The 22,540-nt window shown below is 40.2% G+C and overlaps 1 protein-coding gene across 2 annotated transcripts in view; it reads left to right on the plus strand.

Annotated features, from left to right (window-relative positions):
• Window positions 1-22,540, plus strand: part of LOC134343909 (myosin-IIIb) — a 182,234-nt gene that overhangs the window by 118,171 nt on the left and 41,523 nt on the right. The window contains exons 14-20 of one of the 2 annotated variants that reach the window (XM_063042818.1): window positions 1,123-1,236; window positions 9,356-9,467; window positions 12,290-12,381; window positions 13,414-13,479; window positions 18,782-18,901; window positions 19,830-19,915; window positions 20,822-20,869. In XM_063042818.1, the coding sequence (XP_062898888.1) occupies window positions 1,123-1,236; window positions 9,356-9,467; window positions 12,290-12,381; window positions 13,414-13,479; window positions 18,782-18,901; window positions 19,830-19,915; window positions 20,822-20,869 (638 nt within the window). The remainder of the gene's footprint in view (window positions 1-1,122; window positions 1,237-9,355; window positions 9,468-12,289; window positions 12,382-13,413; window positions 13,480-18,781; window positions 18,902-19,829; window positions 19,916-20,821; window positions 20,870-22,540) is intronic. The other variant, XM_063042819.1, reaches the window with a different exon arrangement.

Below are 22,540 nucleotides of genomic sequence, written 5' to 3' on the forward strand. Positions count from 1 at the left end.
TTCGGGGGACGGCCGAGCTTCGACAGAATCTTCCAGAGACCATTGCGGCTGACTGTATCAAAGGACTCGTTCAGGTCAATGAATACTGTGTCCAGTCCCATGTTCTGCTCGCAACACTTCTGTGTTTGGCACAGGATGAAGATCCTGTCGATGTGCCTCTGCTCACTCTGACTCTCTGAGAGGTTGCCTTTGGTAATGGTAGGGAGAATTCTGGCGAGGATCTTCCCGCTGGTGGACAGCAGGGTAACCCTGCTATATATATAATATATAGACATTGAGGGCTTTATATAATGTAGTGCAAAAATACAGGTAGCATTCATGAAATCTGACAGATAGCAGAGGGGAGGAAGCTGTTCCTGAGTGTGTCTCTAGGCTTCTGTGCCTCTTCTCTGATGATAGTAATGTGAAGAGAGCATATCCCAGGTAGTGCTTTAGAAACATATTTTGTCAGTCTGCAGTTGGATTTTCATAGTGGTATGTACCTAAGATGTTTGCAAAAATGTAACTGTAATTATAGGGACAAATAGAAGTAAGAGTGGACTGTATAGCCCCTAAAATTTTCTCCACCATTTGATGAGGTAATGGCTCATCTCGTTTTGGATTGATTTTTACTTTGTTCTGTCAATCATCTGGCTATCTCTGCTTTGAGTATAAACAATTACTTTGCCTCCATAGTTGGATGGGGTAGAGAATGCAAAGTTTATGAGTGTCTGAAGAAACGTCTGTGGGATCCTTCTCTCGGGGGAGGTGGTCTGATAAGATTTAGAGTTGCCTCCTGTGCCATGGCGTATCCTAAAACCCGCAAAGGAAAATTATTTAAAGATCTCAGACACAGCACCAGACTTTTCCACCAAGAACCCAGGTCCCTGCCCTCCTGTGGATTCATGGAATTAGAGCATCTTGCAACGGACTGAGGCGTTTTATTCATTCAGGCTTTGACTGGCTTATTGGTTACTTTACATTTTTTTAAATAAATGCATGCAAGCTTGAAATAAGCTTTAGATAACACTTATATTTGAAATACTATTAGTTCCTTTATTAATCTAAGAAAAGTTTGCTAACAAATATTAATCCTGACAATATTTGTGGAGTAAGCAGATATACCTTTTATGTACATTACAGGCCACTGACTGGACTTTTGTAGACAAACTAAACAATGGTTTCAAGCGGAATCCAAATTTTAAATTGGGCAGAAGTCACAATCCAGTATTTACAGTAGTACATTATGCAGGAAAGGTAAGAGTATCTTGTTTTTATTACGAGGATGAAATAACAGTGAAAAATGTTTAATTTTATATATTCTGTCATCCAGAGTTAAAGCTTGTGTTACTGAAAGAAACAAGAAAGTTAAACTTTAAGCCATGATCCTTGATATTAGTAATTGGGTGGTATGAGTGTGATTTTTTTTTAATAAAAGCTTGTTGTTATTAGAGCTAGTGTTTGTTGAACGTTGTGGGTAAAGGTAAGCAATGCCAAGATTATTTGGTGAGAGTACTGTTTTTACACTCCATCTGCAAATACCAGTCACCACTGCTGAAATGTTTGGTTCAAGTAAGAATATTGCCACTTTCCAAAGCAAAGTTGCTATCTGTTTGGTGTGTCTATTTGGAGTTTAATAATTGTCAGTATTAAATTAAACTTTTTTACCTTCCCCAGTATGTACCAAGAATCGCAATCTCAGTCTGGAAAAATTGGCTCCAAAATTTAACCTAAATCTTTTTTCTCTCAACTCCCAATCACCTCGCTCTTTCTCTTCCTCTGTTCCACCTAATGTTCAGAAGACTTGCGATCCGAGACGGTGCAATTCCCGAACCAGGCAGTGATGCAGCTGCTCAGGATGCTCTCAATACAACCTCTGTAGAATGTGGTGAGGATGGGGGGTGGGAGATGGACTTTTCTCAGCCTTCACAGAAAGTAGAGACGCTGCTGGGCTTTCTTGGCTATGGAGCTGGTGTTGAGGGACCAGGTGAGATTCTCCGCCAAGTGAACACCAAGAAATTTCGTGCTCTTAACGATCTCAATGGAGGTCAATGGTCAGCGGAGAGTAGTCGCTCCGTGCTCTCCTGAAGCCAACAACCATCTCTTTTGTTTTGTTCACATTCAGAGACAGGTTGTTGGCTCTGCACCAGTCCGTTAGCCGCTGCACCTCCTCTCTGTACGCTGACTCGTCGTTCTTGCTGATGAGACCCACCACGGTCGTGTCATCGGCGAACTTGATGATGTGATTCGAGCTGTGTATTGCGGCACAGTCGTGGGTCAGCAGAGTGAACAGCAGTGGACTGAGCACACAGCCCTGAGGGGCCCTCGTGCTCAGTGTGATGGTGTTGGAGATGCTGCTTCCAATCCGGACTGACTGAGATCTCCCAGTCAGGAAATCTAGGATCCAGTTGCAGAGGGAGTTGCAGTAGGCTCAGCTTTCCAGTCAGGTGCTGAGGAATGATTGTGTTGAATGCTGATCTGAAGTCTATGAACAGCATTGGAACGTATGTGTCTTTTTTGTCCAGGTGGGTGAGGGCCAGGTGGAGGGTGGTGGCGATGGCGCTGTCTGTTGAACGGTTGGGACGGTACGCGAACTGTAGGTGTTCCAGTGAGGGGGGCAGCAGGGTCTTGATGTGCCTCATGATGAGCTTCTTGAAATACTTCATGATGACGGATGTGAGAACAATGGTACGATAGTCGTTGAGGCAGGACACTGAAGATTTCTTCGGCATGGAGACGATGGTGGCGGCCTTGAAGCACGTTGGAATGATGGCGCTGCTCGGGGAGATGTTGAAGATGTCAGTGAGAATATCTGCCAGCTGGTCTGCACATCCTCTAAGCACTCTGCCAGGAATATTGTCTGGTCCAGCAGCCTTCCATGGGTTGACCCTGCATAGAGTTTTCCTCACATTGGCCACGGTGAGACACAGCACCTGGTCATTGGGAGGAGGAGGGGTCTTCCTCGCCACCACGTCATTTTCCGCCTTGAAACGAGCATAGAAGTTGTTCAGCGCATCTGGGAGGGAGGCATCACCAGCACAGGCAGGTGATGTTATCTTGTCGTTGGTGATGTCCTGAATGCCCTTCCACATGCGTCGCGTGTCACCGCTGTCCTGGAAGTGGCTGTGGATTTGCTGGGCATGTACACACTTTGCCTTTCTGATGGCCCAGGACAGTTTGGCCCTCGCTGTTGTTAGGGCTGCCTTGTCACTTGGTCTGAAGGCGGAGTCATGGGTCCTCAGCAGCGCACACACCTCCGCGGTCATCCATGGCTTCTGGTTAGAGCGGGTAGTGATGGTCTTGGCCACAGTGAGGTCATCGATGCACTTGCTGATGTTGCTAGGCACTGATGCCGTGTACTCCTCTAAGTTGGTAGAGTCACCATCGGTTGCAGCCTCCCTGAATAAAGGAGAGAGAAAGAGAACACTGGAACAAATCAGAAGTTTAAAGTGCAACAATTTGCCTCTATCCTGAGAAATGTTTGCCTTTCAACTCTCATCACTGGAAAAGATTATCAGATCATTTACATCACTAACAGCTGGCATGGTAGAGTAGCTGTTAGAGCATCGTTCTTCCAGCAGCCCAAGCAAGAGAGGAGGCAATTCACAGGTCCGTGAGTGAGATTTTAAAAAGGAGTGTTTGCAGGCTTTTGGCATTTTTCCAGCTGCACAGTCTCATCATGAGCAAGAGAGGAGGCAACTCACAGTGAGATTTAAAAGAGGAGTGTTTACAGGCTTTTCGCATATTCCAGCAACCCAATCAAATAGCAATTCATCAGCAAGGGCAAATAAAAAGAAGGTAGAGACAAGCGGAGTGGCCGTTGTGTGAGTGGGCCAGTGTTAGAATGGAGAGGTTTTGGCTCATCAGTCTAGGGAGAGGTACAAATCTGATGTTTTTTCTTCATTTTTCATTCTTCAGCTGATAATACAGAGTTAGAGCAGTGAGGATGGCTCCAGGGGCTGTGGTGTGTTCTGTGTGGGAAATGGAATGCTGGGAGACCTCCAGCCTCCCGGATCACCAGATCTGCACCAGGCATACAGAGCTGCAGCTCCTCAAAGGAACTGGAGCTCCAGGTCAGTAACATTTGACTCGCAGTGGAACCTGAGGAGGTGATAGATAGGAGCTACAGGAAAGTCATCACCCCTAAGTTGCAGGAGACCTGGGTGACTGTCAGGAGAAGGAAGGGAAATGGACTTCCAGTGCAGAGTACCCCTGTGGCCATTCCCCTCAATAATATAACACTTTGAATACTATTCAGGGGGTGGGAAGTGACCTAACAGGGGAACCGCAGTAACAGTTTCTCTACCACTGAGTCTGGCGCTGTGGCTCAGAAGGGAAGCAGGGAGAAGACTACTGGGGTAATAATAGGGGATTCCATAGTTAGAGGAGTAGACACGAGGTTCTGTTGACACGATAAAGACACCCAGATGGGGTTGGAACTGCCTCTTTCTATGTTGAGTATCAATGATTTGGGGATGACGGAATTGATGGCTTTGTGGCCAGGCTTGTGGATGATACTAAGATAGGTGGAGGGTGAGGTAGTGCTCAGGAAGCAGGGAGGCGGCAGAAGGACTTTGGCGTATTAGGAGAATGGGAAAAGAAGTGGCAGATGGAATACATAGTGAGAAGGGTGCAGTTAAGCACTTTGCTAGAAAGAACAAAGAATATTTTTTAATTGGGAGAAACTCAAAAATCCAAGGTGCAAAGGAACTTGGGGAACCTTGTAGAGGATTCTCTGAAGGTTAACTTGCATGATAAGTCAGTGCTGAGGAAGGCAAATGCAATGTTAGCATTAATTTCGAGAGAACTAAAGTATAAAAGCAAGGATGTAATACTGAGGCTTTATAAGGCACTGGAGTATTGTGAGCAGTTTTGGGCTCCTTATCTAAGAAAAGATGTGTTAACGTTGGTGAGGGTTCAAAGGAGGTTCATGAAAATTATTCCGGGACTGAAAGGGATCTCATTGAAACCTATCAAATGTTGAAAGGCCTTGATAGAGTGGATGTGGAGAGGATGTTTCCTATAGTGGGGGAGTCTAGGACCAGGGGACACAACTTCAGAATAGAGGGACATCCATTTAGAATGGAGATGAGGAGGAATTTCTTTCACCAGAGGGTGGTGAATCTGTGGAATTCATTCCCACAGGCGGCTGTGGAGGTCAGGTCATTGGGAGTATTTACAGCAGAGGTTGATAAATTCTTGATAAGTCAGGGCATGAAAGGTTATGGGGAGAAGGCAGGAGAATGGGGTTGAGAGGGAAATGGACCAGATATAATGAAATGGTGGAGCATACTTGATAGACTGAATGGCCTAATTCTGCTCCTTTGTGTTATGGTCTCGTGGTGTTTACAGGGCCAGTGACCGGGATTTAATTCCCACCACTGTCTGTAAGGAGTTTGTAAGTTCTCCATGTGGGTCTCATCCAGGTGCTCTGGTTTCTTCCCACATTCCAAAAACCTAGGTTAATTGGTCACATGGGTGTACTTGGGCAGCACTGGTCATTTGGGCCAGAAGGGCCTGTTACTGGGCTTTACCTGTAAAAAATCTAATGGTTGTGGAATTTTTCCTGTGCACAAATTGGTTCCTGCTTTTCTGCACTTTACCATCATGACAGCTTCACTAATCGCCCATTAGCTGAGATCATGAAGTATCAAAGATCTTTCATTTGCTTCCATGGAATAAATCAAGTAGGAGCAGAGTTCTTTTGAAAACTACCAGCTTCTGCTAACAAATACTATAAATGAGGAATACCAGAAATGTTGATGCATAATGGAGGAAAGCTATTTTACACAGAGAGTAGTGGGTGTGTGGAACACCCTGCCTGTGGTGGAAGTAAAGAAACATTTTAAGAAACTCTTACATAGGCGCATGGATGATAGAAATATGGAGGGCTATTGATCTTGGGAGTAGCTTAAATAGTCGGCACAATATTGTGGACTGAGAGTGTACAGTGCTGTAGTGTTTTATGTTCTAAATAATTGCCACATGGATTTCAACTTTTAAGAGAAGGACCTTTTTCCAGGCAGCAGAAAATGTGAATCTTCCAAATCTTAAAAAATTTTGTTTCAAAGGCAAAATTTCCGCCCTTCCTGTTTAGAACAGTGTTCCTTTGACATTATTAAGCAATTAACTTTATGATGCCAGATGTCGTGAGTTGCTAACCTTCAACCAGGTTCGTGATTGCTTTGTTAGCCTGGCCTATGTGGCTTGTCATTTTTGCTGTGATTTTTCTGCACTTCCTCCTTGCAATGTTGGAGTATAAAATATGCACTGTTTTATCAGTCTGGAAGGAAAATAAATCTTAGCAAAACTTGTCTGTCTGCAGTACCCAAGTCAGAGTACAAAGATGAATAAACTGCCAGTTCTACATTCTAAAAATGTAGAATTTGTCCAGATATTGCACATTGCAAGCAGTGAAGTTATTGAAAAAATTCATCCATTGTTGAAATTAACAGCTCTTTGTAGCTTTTACACTTTATCCTACATTGTTATTGTTTTATCTTGTTCTACCTCAGTGCACTATCTACTGAGTGGATCTGTATGAATGGTATGCAAGAGAAGATTTTTACTAAATCTTGATACCTGTGACAACAGCAAATGAATTTCAATTCCAGTTCCAGTTAGTCCAAGCCCAATTCGTGACATAGGAAGGAAAGTAAGTTGTGAAGCAGATATGATGATAAGATGGATGCACATTGAATTGGATTGACTTTATTTCTTACATCCTTCACATACACGAGGAGTAAAACTCTTTATATTATCTCTGTCTAAATGTGCAATGTGCAATCATAGTAATTTATAATAATTTATAATAAATAGAACAGTCAATGTAACATAGAATACACTCAAATCAGTGTGAGTTCATGACATGGTGGATTCTGAGAGGATGTCTCCTCTTGCATGGGATCTGCCAGGGGTCATAATTTCAAAATAATGGTGGCCCCTCGCATATGAAGAAGAGTATGTATTTCCTCTGTGAGGTTTATGAATTTTTGAAAGTATTCACCTCAAAGGATGAGTTGTTGAATAGCAGGAAGGTGGAAATTGAAACCAAGAACAGATCAGCCATGATCATACGGAATAATAGAACAAGCTCGAGAGGCTCTGTATCACATACCTGTACCTAATTCTTGATATTCTTCTGTTGATGAAAAAAACATGTTTGTTTAAATCTGATTGTCATTGTCCTGAAGTGCCAAATTGCTCAAGTGTACTTACAGGTTGGTTAATGGCTTTCTTCTATTTGGTCAACCTTGTGCATAGCTTTGAGTGAACTAATAAAAAGGTGATTTCTTACATGGATTAGTTTAATTTGGTACTTTTTAAAAAATTATCTTTGTTCAATTACTTATGTTTTCTTAAATTATTTAATATAACTATATAAAGAGAGATTGATTTCCAACTGAATTCGTGGCTATTGACACAAATCTTCCATAGATTTCACTGCAGATCCTCAACTGCCCCTGTTTTACCCCAAAAACAGTTGTCTACTCTCCAGTAAACGCTCCCACTGATCCCTTCTCAACCCAAAGGGTGGAGTACATGGGTGGTCTTTGATCAGATGCATTATTGACTGCTTATTCCTGGTGGTCAAGATGGCCTCATTCCCTGGGGTGGCATCTTCCGGATAGTAAATCTTTCCAATTATTTCACATTTTTCATGCCTTCTGCTTGTTTGTGTTACGGAAACTGCTCGAGCCTGTGACGTACAGTTTGGAACTCTGTTGAAGGATCCATCACTACTCTGTGTCCGGAGTGCTGCCTCATGGAGATCAGAGATTTGGGGGGGGGGGGGGGGTTCGAAAAGGACCGAGAACACGAGCTGACTCATTGAAAAGACAAGAGACGAAACGCGAGGTCGTGAACAACCCCGTCTCGGAGCAATCAGGAAGATCGAAGCATCGAGGTGAATGCGGAGGAGGTCAACGATGGCTCCCAACAGCGATGGTCAGCAGCTGGATCAGTGCATTTGACCCCCAGTCGGTGGCACTTAGACCTGGGTCGACGGTCACTCTTTGCAAAAGGACTGAGTTTGTGCAGCAGCTCTCCTCATAGCAGATGAAAATATGTTTCCCATGTTCTGAAATTAATGTGATTATTGGACTCTATATTGATTTCCTTCAGCTTTTTGGTGTTTTCTTTCTTGTGGACAATTGGCGGGTGGGTGATCTGTTCATTTTCGTGTGTGGGGGGGGTGGAGGGTTTGGTGCTGTTCTTTTCTGGTCACTATTCTTTTCTGTGAGTGAGAGTGTCGGGGATTGTTATCTATAGGGGGTTGGCAATTGCTATTGTGGCTGGATTTTTTTGCTGTGGGGGAGGGGGATTTCGGGTTTAGAACTCTTTATCTTTTCTTTTCGTGCTGGAGGGGGATGTTGATGTCTTTTCTTCCATCAGCACCTATGGTCTTTCTATATTTAATGGCTATTTGGGTAGACAAATATTACAGTTGTATTGTATATGCTTTCTTTGACAATAAAATGAACCTTTGAAACTTTTATGATGCAATTGTAATCAAAACAACTCTGCTGAAAGTACAGGAAATTTTCAGAGGGCTGTGGTTTCCAGTAAAATGATTGGTAGCCATGTGATAAACAAACGGATAGCAATGTTTGACTGATTTCAGGAACTATTTAAATAGAGCCCTATTCAACTGACGGACCCACATCCTGACAAATAAGGACTGATGTCAATTTAATTCTTCCCTACTCCGTAATATTTTATGAAATGTTAACCTATTTTAATTGCATTTCTAAAGTGTGTCTCCTCATTCTGCCTTTCCCACACTCTCTGCATGTTATACGTCTCTACCAGAACTAACTCTCCCTATTTAACCCCATCCTGCTGCATTCCCCATTCTCCCAACCCATCTGTCACTTTCCCCATCCATCCCTGCCCTGCCTTTCCCGATTCTCCACACACTGCATTTTTCTGTTTCCTTCTTGTTTAGCTACTCCGCACTCTTTCTGTGTGCCCCGCTAGTCTACCTCTCTGTGCACTGCACACCTCCCATGCAGTCTCCCCATTCTTTCTGCGTCCCACCCACTGTGGCCCTTTCCCTGTTGCCTTACTCAGCCCCCTCCCCACCTTTCAACTGCCACTTTATCTGTCCCGTAATTTTGCACTGTTAGTTTTAAGGTGTGTTTTGTACCTGGCATGTATTGAGTTAAAATAGAATGATAATTGAATATTACTATGAATAATTAACAGATCCTGACCAATATACCGTTTTTAATGGGTGTAAATAGATCTGTTTTAGAGCCAAGTATCTAAAGAGAAAGACAACGTGAATCATTTGCAGGAGAATCTTAAGATCACTTTACACAATTTGGTACTGTTAGCAAATCTGTCATTTTTGACTGATGCCCATCTTCTACAGGTCCAATACAATGCGTCCGGGTTTTTGGAGAAAAATAGAGACACTATACCAGCAAGTATTCGAGGACTGTTTATTAATAGCATCACTCCACTGCTAAGTGTACTTTTTACAGGTAAGTGTCATGGCAAACATTTTGAGCAGTCAAGTTTAGTCACCTTTTGGTCTTAGTTAATTGATTTTTGACTGATACAATAAGTGTACGGCACTCTCACAGCCCCAGTGACCCAGTCCAGTCGTGTACTCAGGTACTGCCTGTTTCATACTTGCTCATTTCTCCCAAAGACCACACAGATATTCCCATCTCCCAGGCTCTCTGGTTCCTGTTGTTGTCACACGTACATTAAAACATACATTGAAATGCATTGTTTGCGTCAAAGACCAGCACAGTCCAAGGATGCGCTGGGGACAAGTGTCACCATGCTTCCAGCACCAACATAGCATATCCACAATTTATTAATGTATTTCTTTGGAATGTGGCAGGAAACTGGAGCAGCCGGAGAAAATGGGGAGAAGGTACAAACTCCGTAAAACAATCGTAAATTATTCTTAGCGTAATCCAAGTGTGGCGAACCGTTTTGAAAGCATGTACCCAAATTGGTGATAATCTTCTATAAAACATATTCTCGTGCCTTAGTAATTTTGAGCAGAGATTATTATCGATTGATGAATTAGTAACAATAATTATACTTTTTAAGGAAAAAGGCTGAGTCCTGTTGCATACTTACATGTATTCATTGTCTTACTACCAATAGCAGTATTAATTTAGATTTTATCACCCTTTTTAATCATGCCAAATCTTTCACTCCACAACCCTTGAACATCTCTGCTGCTTTTCATATCATTTGAATGTTTCTGTTTCTTTGTTGGTATATCTGACACACTACCTAAGCTGTAAAGAGTAACACAATTTAAAAATATCTCACCGATAAAATAAGTAATTCTTGTACGATAAGATGGACTCTTAGCCTCACAGTCTATCTCATTATGATCTTGCAGTTTATCATATACCTACACTGCATTTTTTCCTGTAGCTTTTACACTTTATTCTGCATTGTTATTGTTTTACCTTATTCTATCTCAGTGCACTGTGTAATGATTTGATCTGTCCAGCATTTCAGTGTATTTCAGTACATGTGATAATAAACTAATATCAATAGTTCTATAAAATTAAATAAAATACCTTTTTGTAAAAAATGTTCATGAAGGCATTAAACTGCATGCAATATTTACTATTGTTATCACTGTATATTCAGTGTTCATAACTACAGAAGGAAAAATATAAATAGAGTGAGGGCAATCTCAACTGGTCCAGCATTTTACAATCGAAATACTGATGTCTACACTAGGTTCATGAGGGTTTCCAAACATATCATCCAATGTCACCATGTTTTCACAACCATCTAGTTGGCGTCAAGCCAGCATGAGATGTTTCCTGTGAAAATATCCCACTGCTCTTGGATGGTTAAAAAGAACATTGACTGTTTCATTTGGCAGTCAAGATAATTACGTCATTTCTTTACATAATGGGTGGGACTTAAATAATCGAGCAGGGGCAGGTTTGCCACCCCTGGGAGGTTGATAATGGATGTGGATTGACAGAACAGTCAGGGTTCTATATCTTTTGATGATTCTATGACTACGATTTCATAACAAATAAAGACATCTTATAAAGAATACAAATTAGCATTTGTTTTATCTATAACACCATGCAATCAAAAAAACCTTAAATATTTTCATGAAAGCATAGCTGGACAAAATGGGACAAAGAAGGAAATATTAAGAGTTTGACTGGAAGGATAGATATGGTTAATGAAGGGTGAGAGGATATCAAGGTCAGGTTACTAAAGAACTCTTCATTATGTATGGTTGACAGGAAGTTAATCGAACTCCTAACTTTGGTACTGGGGAGAATATTTTCCCTTTTAAATAATTTGTTCAGCAGGCTCCTCTTCACTGATCCAATCAAAAAAAAAAATGTTCCTGATTTTAATGGACCTCTGTTTGAAAGACAGGTTTCCAAATGAGTTCTGCACCCCCCTTTGTAACAAACAAAACTGTCGTTAAGTAGCAAGATAAATGAAACACTTTGTTGTTTAAAAAAAAATTGATGTAGTAAATGTTTCCTAACTTGAGGAGATCTGCTCCTGGGTGATTGAGGAGCATGGGCCGCCATGGAAGAGGTAAAGAGAAGAGCTGGGTAGATGGTGGAGGGGAGCAGATTTACGTGGTAGTGGTGAGGTGGTGTGCAGAGTCACACAAGAAACCATAGTTAGAGAATTTTTAGAGTTCTGCAATTGGTAATGACTACATAAAAGGTAGTTTTCTGATGTTGGGTTGCAGCAGAGAAAGTCAGTGTAGGCTTATGGGTAAAGATGCAAATTTGGTCTCTAGAAAAAAAGCTTCAAAATTGGTAAAGGCCAACAAAATGTGGAATAATGCAGGAGATTATCAATAAACTAGGCATGGGTGTGCATTGGCAAATTAATTTTGACAAGTGTCAGATGGTGCTTTTAGAAGAGCAAAGAAGCTGGAGGAACAGGATGGAGGAGCATGGGGATGTGAGTGGAAGGCCAGCAAAAGTGAAGGCATTAGAAATATTGTATCTGAAAACCAGCAGATGACATTTTGTGTGATGAGTAGAAGTAAATGTAACAATAATGTATTGGTATATAGGGTTTGCTTGTACACAGCGCAGTACGATGGGACATGGAGATTTGCTTTTCTCCAGTTTACTGATTCCCTATGTACAAGTACATAAATCTTTGTATTGAGCTTTAGTCACAGAAGAAAAGGGAAGTCACTAGAGAAAGAAGGAAAGAAAGAAAAAGTGTATCAATGTACTCATTATACTTTTTAAAAAGTTGTGTATTGGATAAATATAATCAAATATGACTCCAATTTATTTAATACTGACATTTATTTTTTTAATTTCAGCTACAGTCTCAAGAACAGGAACCTTAATGGCTCATCAAAGGCAAAGAATAAGTTCTACCAAAACCGGAAAAGCAAAAATAACCATCGGTACCGTAAGTCTCAAATTATGCTGAAGATCCTCAGCAGGTCAGGCAGCACCTATGGAGAGATAAGCAGTTAATAACCATAGGAAAATGATGCTGGAGAGACAGTAACAGGGGAAGAATTGTGACTGACCTTAGTAACTGCTCTGCGTGGACGAGGAAGATAGCAGCAGTATGCTAGAAGTTCAAGAGTATCAGGAGGCAGATGTCAGTATAGATGCTGTTACTAAGGAGAAGGTCCAAAGGAAGCCGAAAGGTATGAATGTAGATAAGTCACTTGGACTTATTTACCTTTACCCCAGGATTCTGAAAGAGGTAGCTGAAGAGATTGTGGAGGCATCTTTCAAGAATCACTAGATTCTGGAATGTTTCCAAAAGATGGGAAAATCAGAAATATCACTCTAGTCTTTAAGAAAGGAAGAAGGCAAAAAACAGGAAATTATAGGCCTGTTATCCTGACTTCAGTGGTTGACAAGATGTTAGAGTTAGAACATAGAACAGTACAGGCCCTTCGGCCCACAATGTTGTGCCAACCCTTAAACCCTGCCTCCTATATAACCCCCCACCTTAAATTCCTTCATATACCTGTCTATTATTAAAGATGAGGTTTCAGGGTACTTGGAGGCACATGATAAAATAAACCGGACAGCACGGTTTCCAAAAAGGAAGATATTGCCTGACAAAGGTACAGGTTTGAAAAGAAAGTCAACGACAAAGACTGAATCATGGGCCAAAGTGCCTGTACTGTGCTATGCTATTCCAAGGCAGGAGAGAGACAGCAGGGAAGTGAGGCTAACTGGTTTGCTCTTGTATTGAGTCGATGCCGGCTTAATTGGCTGAATGGCTTCCATTTGTGCTGTAACCTTGTAATTCTGTGATTGCTATAGTTAATCGCAATCATCAGTGTCAAATACCTTCTCGGTATTCCTTTTTAGATCAGTAAATATCATTAAATAACAATTGCTTTGCATTGAAACACCAAGAAGCGTATTTAGAAATGTTTTAAAGTTATGATTTAGGCCTAAATTTGTGTTTTATTAGCAGGCACATAGAACAGAGGACAACTTTAACAGCACCAGGAAACAGTCTGTTGGAGCTCAATTTAGAGTAGGTATCCATGTTTACTTTTACCTATTAGCTGCTAAGATTAACAGGTGTAAATTCTGTTTATTTTCAAAATTTTAATCGGCAACGGGAAACCAATCAGGGTATTAATCTATTGAAGGTTTTCCACAGGAAAAGCTAAGCTAAAAATTTGCTGGGCGTGTAACTCCTCTTTGTATCAGCATGCGTTATTCTAACACTTGGGTAAAATGGATTCAGGAGCATTGGTTGCTTTGACCTATAGGTAATTTGTAAATATCAAATTAGCATTGATAAAAAGACAACTTTTGGCAACTGAAGATGATTAGAATTTTTAGATGATGGCTGTTTGGGTTAATAACTCCCTGGTTTAATCCCACCACCTAGCACCAGGTCCATAGCCCAGCAGTTCAGGGCTCTTCAAAATGCATCAAGTATTGCTTAAATCTGATGAGCATTTCTACTACGGAGAATTCCAGACGTTTACTTCTTACATCTCCTCTCACCTGTCTACCAAGCAATTTAAATTCACGCCGCTTGGTTTTCACTCCTCTGTGTGAGGAAATTGGTCTTTCCTCTTTACTCTAAGGACTTGTACAATTCTATGCACCTCAGTCTTCTCGGTTCCTAAGAAAACAATGTTAGACAATCAGGATAAAATTTTCCAGTCCAGGCAACTTCTTTGTAAGTATCACCTTCAGTGCAATCCTATTTTCAACACTTTTATTCTGTGCCTCAACTAAAGAAGTAATGTATCCTCTATGTCTTTTTGACTACCTTAATGACCTGTTCTGCCTTTTAAGAATTTTGAAGATACATGCCAAGATCCTTCTGTTCCTCCACATCACTCAGTACCTCCTGTTTATTGTAGGTTCCTTTTTGTTGTCAAATTCAGTTACATCATCTTACTCTTCAGCTTAAATTCCATTTACAGCTTTTTTGCCCAGCTGACCAGACTGTCGATATCTTCTTGTGATCTAAAGAATTTCTCCTTATTGTCAAACGTATAGGCAGTTTTTCTATAGCAACACATAAAATGTTGGAGGAGCTCAGCAGGTCCTCTATTATCTACTGTCTGTTTATGTTAGTTTAGCTCATTTATACATACAGGGGACTTAAAGCCAGGACCAACTGTTGAGTCCTGTGAGCTCCCCTGGTGTTTTTGCCTTTAAAAACATTATTATCCTTTGATAGGCTCTGCCATCTTCATTAGGAATGATGCCACGATGATGAAGATGGCAGAGTTTGTCATTGAAACATCGGTTATAATCGATACCTGTACCGGGCTGGAAGCCCGAAAAGAACTTATTCGTCATATACGCCAGGAAAGCACTAGATCCTTTGATTCCTGTCAAAGTGCATTGCTTAGAAGTACAATTTACAATATTGATCTTGACCCAAAGGGTTAATTTTCTTTCTCTTTCTACAGATGCTGCCTCACCTACTGAGTAATTCCAGCATTTTCTGTTTTATTTCACATTTACCAGCAATTTTTTTTTAGGTTTTGACAAAATTAGAAATTGAATTCACTAAGTAATTTGGCTTAAAAGACACAAATCATTTAACTTTTAAGAGTATGAATGAATATAAAATAAAAAATTGTTTTTAAATTTATAAAATTTCAATAGAAACATCTCCATTGAAGTCCCAATAAATTAAGGTTGTTGTAAGGGGAATGAGGTTTGGAGAGCAGCCTGTTTCCATTAATTGAAAGATTAAGAATGAAGAAAATAATTGAAGTGCAAAAAAATCTGTAGATAATAGGATTCTGAACAAGAAAGAAAATTCTCAGCAAGTTAGGCAGCATCTGTGGAAAGAGAAAAACAGAATTAACACTTCACTTCTTCTGTGTCCTGTCACCCTTCCTATCTTGGGGCAAATGCAGTACTCCAGATATAACCTAACTAGAGTTTAACAAGAATAAGGTGTCCTGATGAAGGTTCTCAGCCCGAAATATCAAGTCTTTATTCTGACCTGCTGAGTTTCTCCAGAGTTTTGTGTGTGTTGCACTAGAGTTTAATAAACTGCAATATAACTTCCTGAACTCATTTCCTCAACTAATTAAGCAAGCATGCCATATGCTAACTAATGTGTAGCTACTTTCAAGAAGCTATCACCTTGCACTCCAAGAACCCTCTGCACATCAACACTGTTAAGGGTCTGTTCAGAGAGAACACAAAGATGTTGATCAAGGCCCAAGCAATCTCATATCTTGAAGGGAGTTAATGGATTGTCTGCAATAAATTAGAGACAAAAGGAAAATGGAATGCACAAACTGGTGTCTAATGAGAGCGTTATGAATGGCGGCTAATTTGTCAGAGAAGTTTTAAAAGAAGGGGAAGAGAGAAAAGATGTCTGAAAGAGTGTAAATGCTGCAAAAGACCAACAAGTCAGGTCGCATCGGGAGAAGACATCTGAGTTAACATTGCGTGATGATGACTTTGCATCAGAACTAGTCAGCTTTGACACAAAATGGAAAGGCTTTTGACCTGAAACTGTTGAATTTAGTGTTGAGTGCTTAGTCCCACAGTGTGCCCAGATGAAAAATGAAATGAAGTTTCGTACATGCATTCTATGCCCTCAGGACTTGGCACTAGGGTTGAGCTCACAAGGTGTTTTGCAGGAGCTGTGTAAGAGGCCAAAATCAGAGGTCAGAGTTGGAGTGGTATGGAGAATTAAAGTGATAAGCATAGGGAAGTTCAGGGTTACCTTGTGAACCTTTCAGCATCCCTTCACTCTAACACTGTCATTAACACTTTTAATATGGAGGGAACCAGTCTGTAAACAGTGCATTAGATAGGAAGAAATGCAGTTCAATTGCTGGCGGCAACATGTGTTGGTTCTGGATGCTGGGAAGGAATAAGGCAAAAGGGTAAACCTGTGTGTGCATGGGAAGGTGTGGTGAAAGGAGGGGATGGATGTAAACGTGAATGGAAAAGTGAAGAGGAGTACTGAACGCAGAGAAGATGTGTCCGGCCGTGGCACCTCACTGAAGATGATGAAAATCACAGAAGAGGATCTGCTGAATGTAAATGCTGGTAGTGTAGAAAGTGAGAACGTAGAAATTTCTCTGGTAGGGAGGAAAGGGATAAGAACTGTAAAGTGGGAAATCAGCATTTGAGAACTTCGTTGAGAATCCTGTCAGCTACGGTGGAGGGAAAGGTACTACTGAGGAAATGTGGAGTCATTTCAGATGGACGTGACAGAGGTTGAGAAACTAATTGAATTGAATGGAGCTTTCACAGAACATAAGGTGGGAGGAAGTGTGCTGCAGAAAGCTGTGCCTTGTCGTGGATATTGGTCACCTCTTATACACAAGTCTAATATAAAAATGTCACAAAAGGTAAGATTCAGAGAGGCTTCATGTGTAAGTGAGAGATGTGTGGGCAAAAATAATGGAAACTTTTAAATTATGTATACAAGTTCAAGTAGCACTAGCACAGTCAACCAAATACTGGAAAAAGAAATTGGTGAAGGAAGACGCATGATGCTGAAGTCTGGGGCAAAAAATAAAACTACTGGCAGGATCAGCCAGTGTCAGGGAGGCAAAGAGATGATCGATGTTTCAGGTTGAGACCCTGAGAGTGTAGAGCAATGATAGCCAGTGTATAGACGTGAGAAGAGAGGGGTGAGACTGAAGCTTGTAGGTGGAACTAGATGAGAGGGATGATAGACAGGTCGAACGATGGGGGAGAGTGTAGCAAAGATGAATCAAGGGAACAGTAAAGAATGAAGAAACTAAGTTCTGAGAGCACGGAATATCGTCAAAGGAATGCAGTCAGGTTAAGTGTGTGAGTAAACTGCTTCAGATGGAGGATAATGTAAAGATGAGCAACGATAAGCCAAAAATAAATAAACTTAATACCTCCAGTACTTCAATCTTATGTCAGTTATCTTAAAGTGAAGCATACTTCACATGTTTTTTTTACTCAGAATACCCACTGCAATATGTGTGGTTGTTTGTTAGCCACACATTGTGGCCTGGCCATCAAAACTTTCAATGAAGTTGCAGTTCTAAGGTTCCTGTTTAAACACTAAAGTAAGTTGCATTGTGACCACTTTGGTCACAGACCCACACAGCACTCTGAGACCCCAGTGTGGCTCAAATGTGCAAGTTAAATCCCATTCTGCTCCAGTTTAAGTAAGTGAGGTGAGTCAAAGGCATTCACCACATTTTTTGTTCTGCAGCTGTGTTTAAAATCAATATCCATTTTTTTTTCCCTCTTTACTCTGTGCCCTTGTTTTCTGGAGATACCGACTAAAAAAAAATGATTTGGTATCCATGGGTTTGCTCAATTTACAGATTGGTCAACACAAAGATTTGTAGATATTCCACTTAAATTGTACATTATTTTAAATATGAAAAGAATATTTTGTTTTGGTAATAACCCTGGTGTTCTCCAAATTCTAATTTTGTGCACACAAAACATAAAAAATAGGAGGAGGTGCAGACTATCTGGCCTTTCAGCCCTGTTCTGTCATTCATCAAGGTCAGGCTGAGCTCAGATCCATTTTCTTGCACTTTTGTTTTATTAGTTGACGTCTTTAGTATTCAGAAATCTACCAACCTCTGTTTTGAAAGAATCCACAGCTGCTTGAAATAGAAAGATCCACCACCCTCTTCTCAAGTGATTCCTATCTGTTGACCAAAAGACTTCCCAGAAAAGGGAAAATGTCATTTCTCAGGCCTGGTGAGAAATTTGATAGTTTTGGTGGGGATCATCTCTCACTCTTCCTAGCTGAAGAGAATACAAACTTAGTCTGTTCTTGAGAAAAAGTTTTGAGTGCATTCACCCTATCAATACCCTTCATGATTTTATACACATTCCAGGGAATAAAGCCCTTGCCTGTCCAATGGCACTCTACAAATAAATGCCTCAAGTCCTAGCATCATCCTTCCAAACCTTTTCTGTATTTAATAACATCTTTCCTACAGCAGGGTGTCAAGTATATATTAAAAAAAAGTGTCTATAGTCATGCATTGTTTAGTGTGAGTAGGAACCTATAAAATCAGTAGGTGATCTACGACTAGCTAGTAGTGCGAGGGTCAATTTTAAAAGTGTTAATTTTTTTTATATAGTTTATGAGTGCTTTTACTTTGTCAAATCTAATAGCACTTATAGATTGATCCTTGTATTTTGTTTCATGCTCCAGCTCAGTCAACTTGAAGCTTGCCCTGTTTAGTGCTACTTAATTTCCTTTCCTGTGAGCAAAGTTGGTAATGTCTGTTTGTTGTGTTGTACAGCAGTCCAACATGTAGTTTGCGTATTTAAATCCAGTATTTTCAGGAAATAAAAAGTTTTCATGAACACTATTCATTTTCAAGCATTCCTTAGCTGTACTAATGGAGAAGATGTTTTCAGCAAATCCACATTTCATTCGATGTGTGAAACCAAATATTAGTAAATTGCCAGATCAGCTGGACGTCAAAGTTTTCATGGATCAGGTGAGTCTTCCAGTCGTGCAGATGCGATAAGTTGCAAATGAGGAGGGGTTAAATTGTGATGATGTTCGGAACCAGAGTAAAATGAATTTAAATGGGTTTAAGAAACAAAACACAAAAGTATAACGGCTGGAGGGTGGAGCATGCAGATGAAAGCGTTCCCATTTGCCTGCTCTCCTTGCTTTCATGGTGATGGAGACTGCAGGTGTGGGAGGTGTTTTTGGAATAGCCAAGGTGGGTAACTGAGTTCACCTTGTGGATGATGCACACTGTAGCTACTGTGAATGAATGTTGAGTCAGAAAATCATAAAGAAGTACAGCACTGAAACAGCTTCTTCAGCCCATTCAATCCATGCTGAATTTATTAAAATTGCCCACTCCCATTGACCTGCACCAAGACCATAGCCCTCTACATCCCTGCAGTTCATGATGTTGGGTGACGGAGTAGCAGTCAAGCAAGCAAACCTGTCCTGCCGTGATATCCTCAGATTGGGACAATTTCAATAATCTTAATAAATCTTTACTATTTGTCCCCAGGTTCATGACTTAAAGTTGTTCATAAAGCAAGGGGGAAATTTGAAGTCATTATAGATGTTAGTTTTACTGATTGTGACCACAGAATTTGGAATCAGGAATTTTAAGGAAAATTCCACTCCTTATTTACAATAGGAACATGACTGCGCAGTATTTTTTTTTGCTAAATTCTAGTCTTTACTTTTCTCACTTTTTTAAATGAAAATTTTGAAATGGTTCATTAGAATCAAATTTCTAAAAAAAAATTCATTATTTGTTCTTGTAGAAGAGGAGGGTGCTGTTTTCATTTACTGATGGATAGAAGAAGAGGGACTGTGTTAATATATTTGTGATTTTGATGGAATCATTCTGTACTGTCCATTTATTTTCATTTCTCATTGATTCAAACTTGTTTCAGCTGCGATACAATGGATTATTGGAAACTATCCGGATTCGTAGAGATGGATATTCCTGGAGACCATTCTTCGAGGAATTTGTGAAAAAGTATTCAATGCATTCAATGTGATAAGTATTGTGCTGTATTTTGAATAGAGGAATAAACAGTGCTGGACTTGCCATTAGATGTGAATTAAAGTATGATCAAGAAGTGTGTTTTATAGGTGGGGAGAAGTTCAGAAGAGGTTCAGAATCAGGTTTTATTATCACTGACGTAGGTCGTGAAATTTATTGTTTTGCAGCAGTACACAAGTTAAAAATACTATAAATTACAACAAGTATATAAAAATGAACAGTTCAAAAGGGAAGCAAAATTGCAATTTAGCATAAGGGTCATTGAGAAATCTGATGGCAGTGGAATGAAGCTGTTCCTAAAACATTGAATGTGCATCTTCAGGCTCCTCTACCCTCCTCCCAGATGGTCATAATAAAAAGAAGGCATGTCTCGGTGGTGAGGGCCCATGATGATAGATGGCACCTTCTTGAAGCACCGACTTTTCAAAGATGTTCTCTCTGGGCTTGTGCCCGTGGTAGAGCTGGCTGAGTCCACAACTGTAGATTCCGAGCAGTTGATAGTGGAGCAAAGAAGTCCCAGGAGAGGCTGGAATTGGTGGACTGAAGGATGAAAGGGGTTTAAAATGTTGTTGAGACTATGGTAGAATTTGTAAGTGAGAATATGATTTCAATCTGATTAGGAGGAGTTAATTGTAATTTGCTGCAACAGATATGATGAACACTAGTAAAGACAGTGATAAGAAAGTGAAGATTATAAGGATTCATGTTACACAATTTTGGATGGCAGACCTTGCAGTGAATTGAATTCTTTTCTATAAATGTCATTTTTTAAAATTTATAATATAATTTTAAAAATTAACTTGTGTAAATCGGTATGGAAATGAGTAGCAAGAAAGTTAATACATGAATACTGTTGATTACTTATTTTTATTTTTACAGATATGGAATACTGCTTATTACCCCTAATGTACCACTTACCAAAGAAAGGTAGAGTGAAAACAAAAGCAAAATTGTAATAAAAAGGATTAATTGTATGTACCTTAGCTCTCAATGTGTGGCTATTTTAACAAAGCTAACAATAACGTAAAAAGAAATTCCTCTTTAATAAGTTATTGTTAGCTTCAGTAAAATAGCTCCATATTGCATGTATATTTCTTAAAGTTGATAATAGGTCCTACATCTGAGACCTGTGGAAAGGTTGGATGCACGTTCGGCTAAAATTCTTTTCTGTTCAGGTCACTTTGGGATATACAGCGCTTTATTGAGATATTGTGATCAGCTTATTGGTGCTGCTTAACTCCTCTATTCTTGATCAATAGTATTTATGTTCAGCATTAATAAGCAGTTTTGCCTCTTTTTCTGCAAATGTAATTTGTTGAAATTAAAACTTTTAATTGATTGAGTCAGGTTTTCAATGGCTGTGGTTAGGTTGAATTTTTTGAATTTTATATCAGAACAGAGCTGTACCTGTAAGGTAATGAATGATAGGTTTTTTTCAGGTCTAACAAGAAAATAAATATGAACATGATTCAAATACTTGATGCTTTCTTTGGAAAAATAAAACATTTTCAAGACGAATGATACTAATGCAGTAACAGCATGGTTGTAGTGGGACAACAACAGTTTGGCGTCACTAGGTCCTTCTCCTAGTTTGCTTTAAAGTGGTATCTTGGTTCTTTTCTGGAGGCCATGCTTGGAAGGTCTGATGTTGAGCTTGTGTTAAGGGAACCACATATGGAAAGGATGCTTTGGAGCTGGGCGTCTGACTGGGTGCATTGGAATCAGGCTAGCCATTGAGATCAGATGATCAGGAAGATCATCAGCAGCAGCAGAGAGAGATGGCTTGGAGGGCCAGAATACTGATAGAAATTTGGATGGGAGTGGGAACGCATGAATCGAGGATCTGGACAACTAGCGTCAGGATAAGCGGGAGGACAGGCTTGGGAGCTGCTAAGCAGTTTCAGTTATGAAGACTGAATGGGAGGCTGTGTCTGCTTTCCCTGGAGTGGAGGAGATTAAGAGAAGTGACTGAGGTATATAAAACTAAAAGGGTATAGATGGGGCAGACTGTATGAAGCTTTTCCCCATATCAGAGGGAGGCAAGCCTAGAGGGCATAGATTTAGGGTAAGGTGAAAGAAATTTAGAGGGAATCTGAAGGGGGTCTTTGTACCCAAATTCTGATGAGTACTGTTGTGACTGTGATCAGTCACCAGGAGACACTGAAGCTCATGATATAGAACTCTTTTATTCAGCATAACAAGCAGGCATCGTACTGAAGACACTCTTAGAAGAGGATTCCTGATCCAATATTACATGACATTTTATATGCTAAAGATCAAAGGTAATGCCAGGACAATTCTATAGTTACAATGTATCCACAATGCTTCTTTTGAATTACAAATAATTTTCAAACACCAACACTCCAGACATCCAAAATGAATGCTAACCACTACTGTCTTGAGCTATATTCAAGCACATGCAGTCATCTCAGGTCAATGAGTGTTTCTTGGTTTGCAAGCAACTCCAGTTCCAAGAACATCGTTGTTCTTGGCTGCATCTTAAACTCAGTCTACGATCCACATTCCGATCTGAACACTGCTTGCTGTTGAAGTTAATATTTGCTATATTTCATAACTCCAAAATACGCCCTAACAAGT

Source organism: Mobula hypostoma, chromosome 3, assembly GCF_963921235.1.
Source record: "Mobula hypostoma chromosome 3, sMobHyp1.1, whole genome shotgun sequence".
NCBI lineage: Eukaryota > Metazoa > Chordata > Chondrichthyes > Myliobatiformes > Myliobatidae > Mobula > Mobula hypostoma.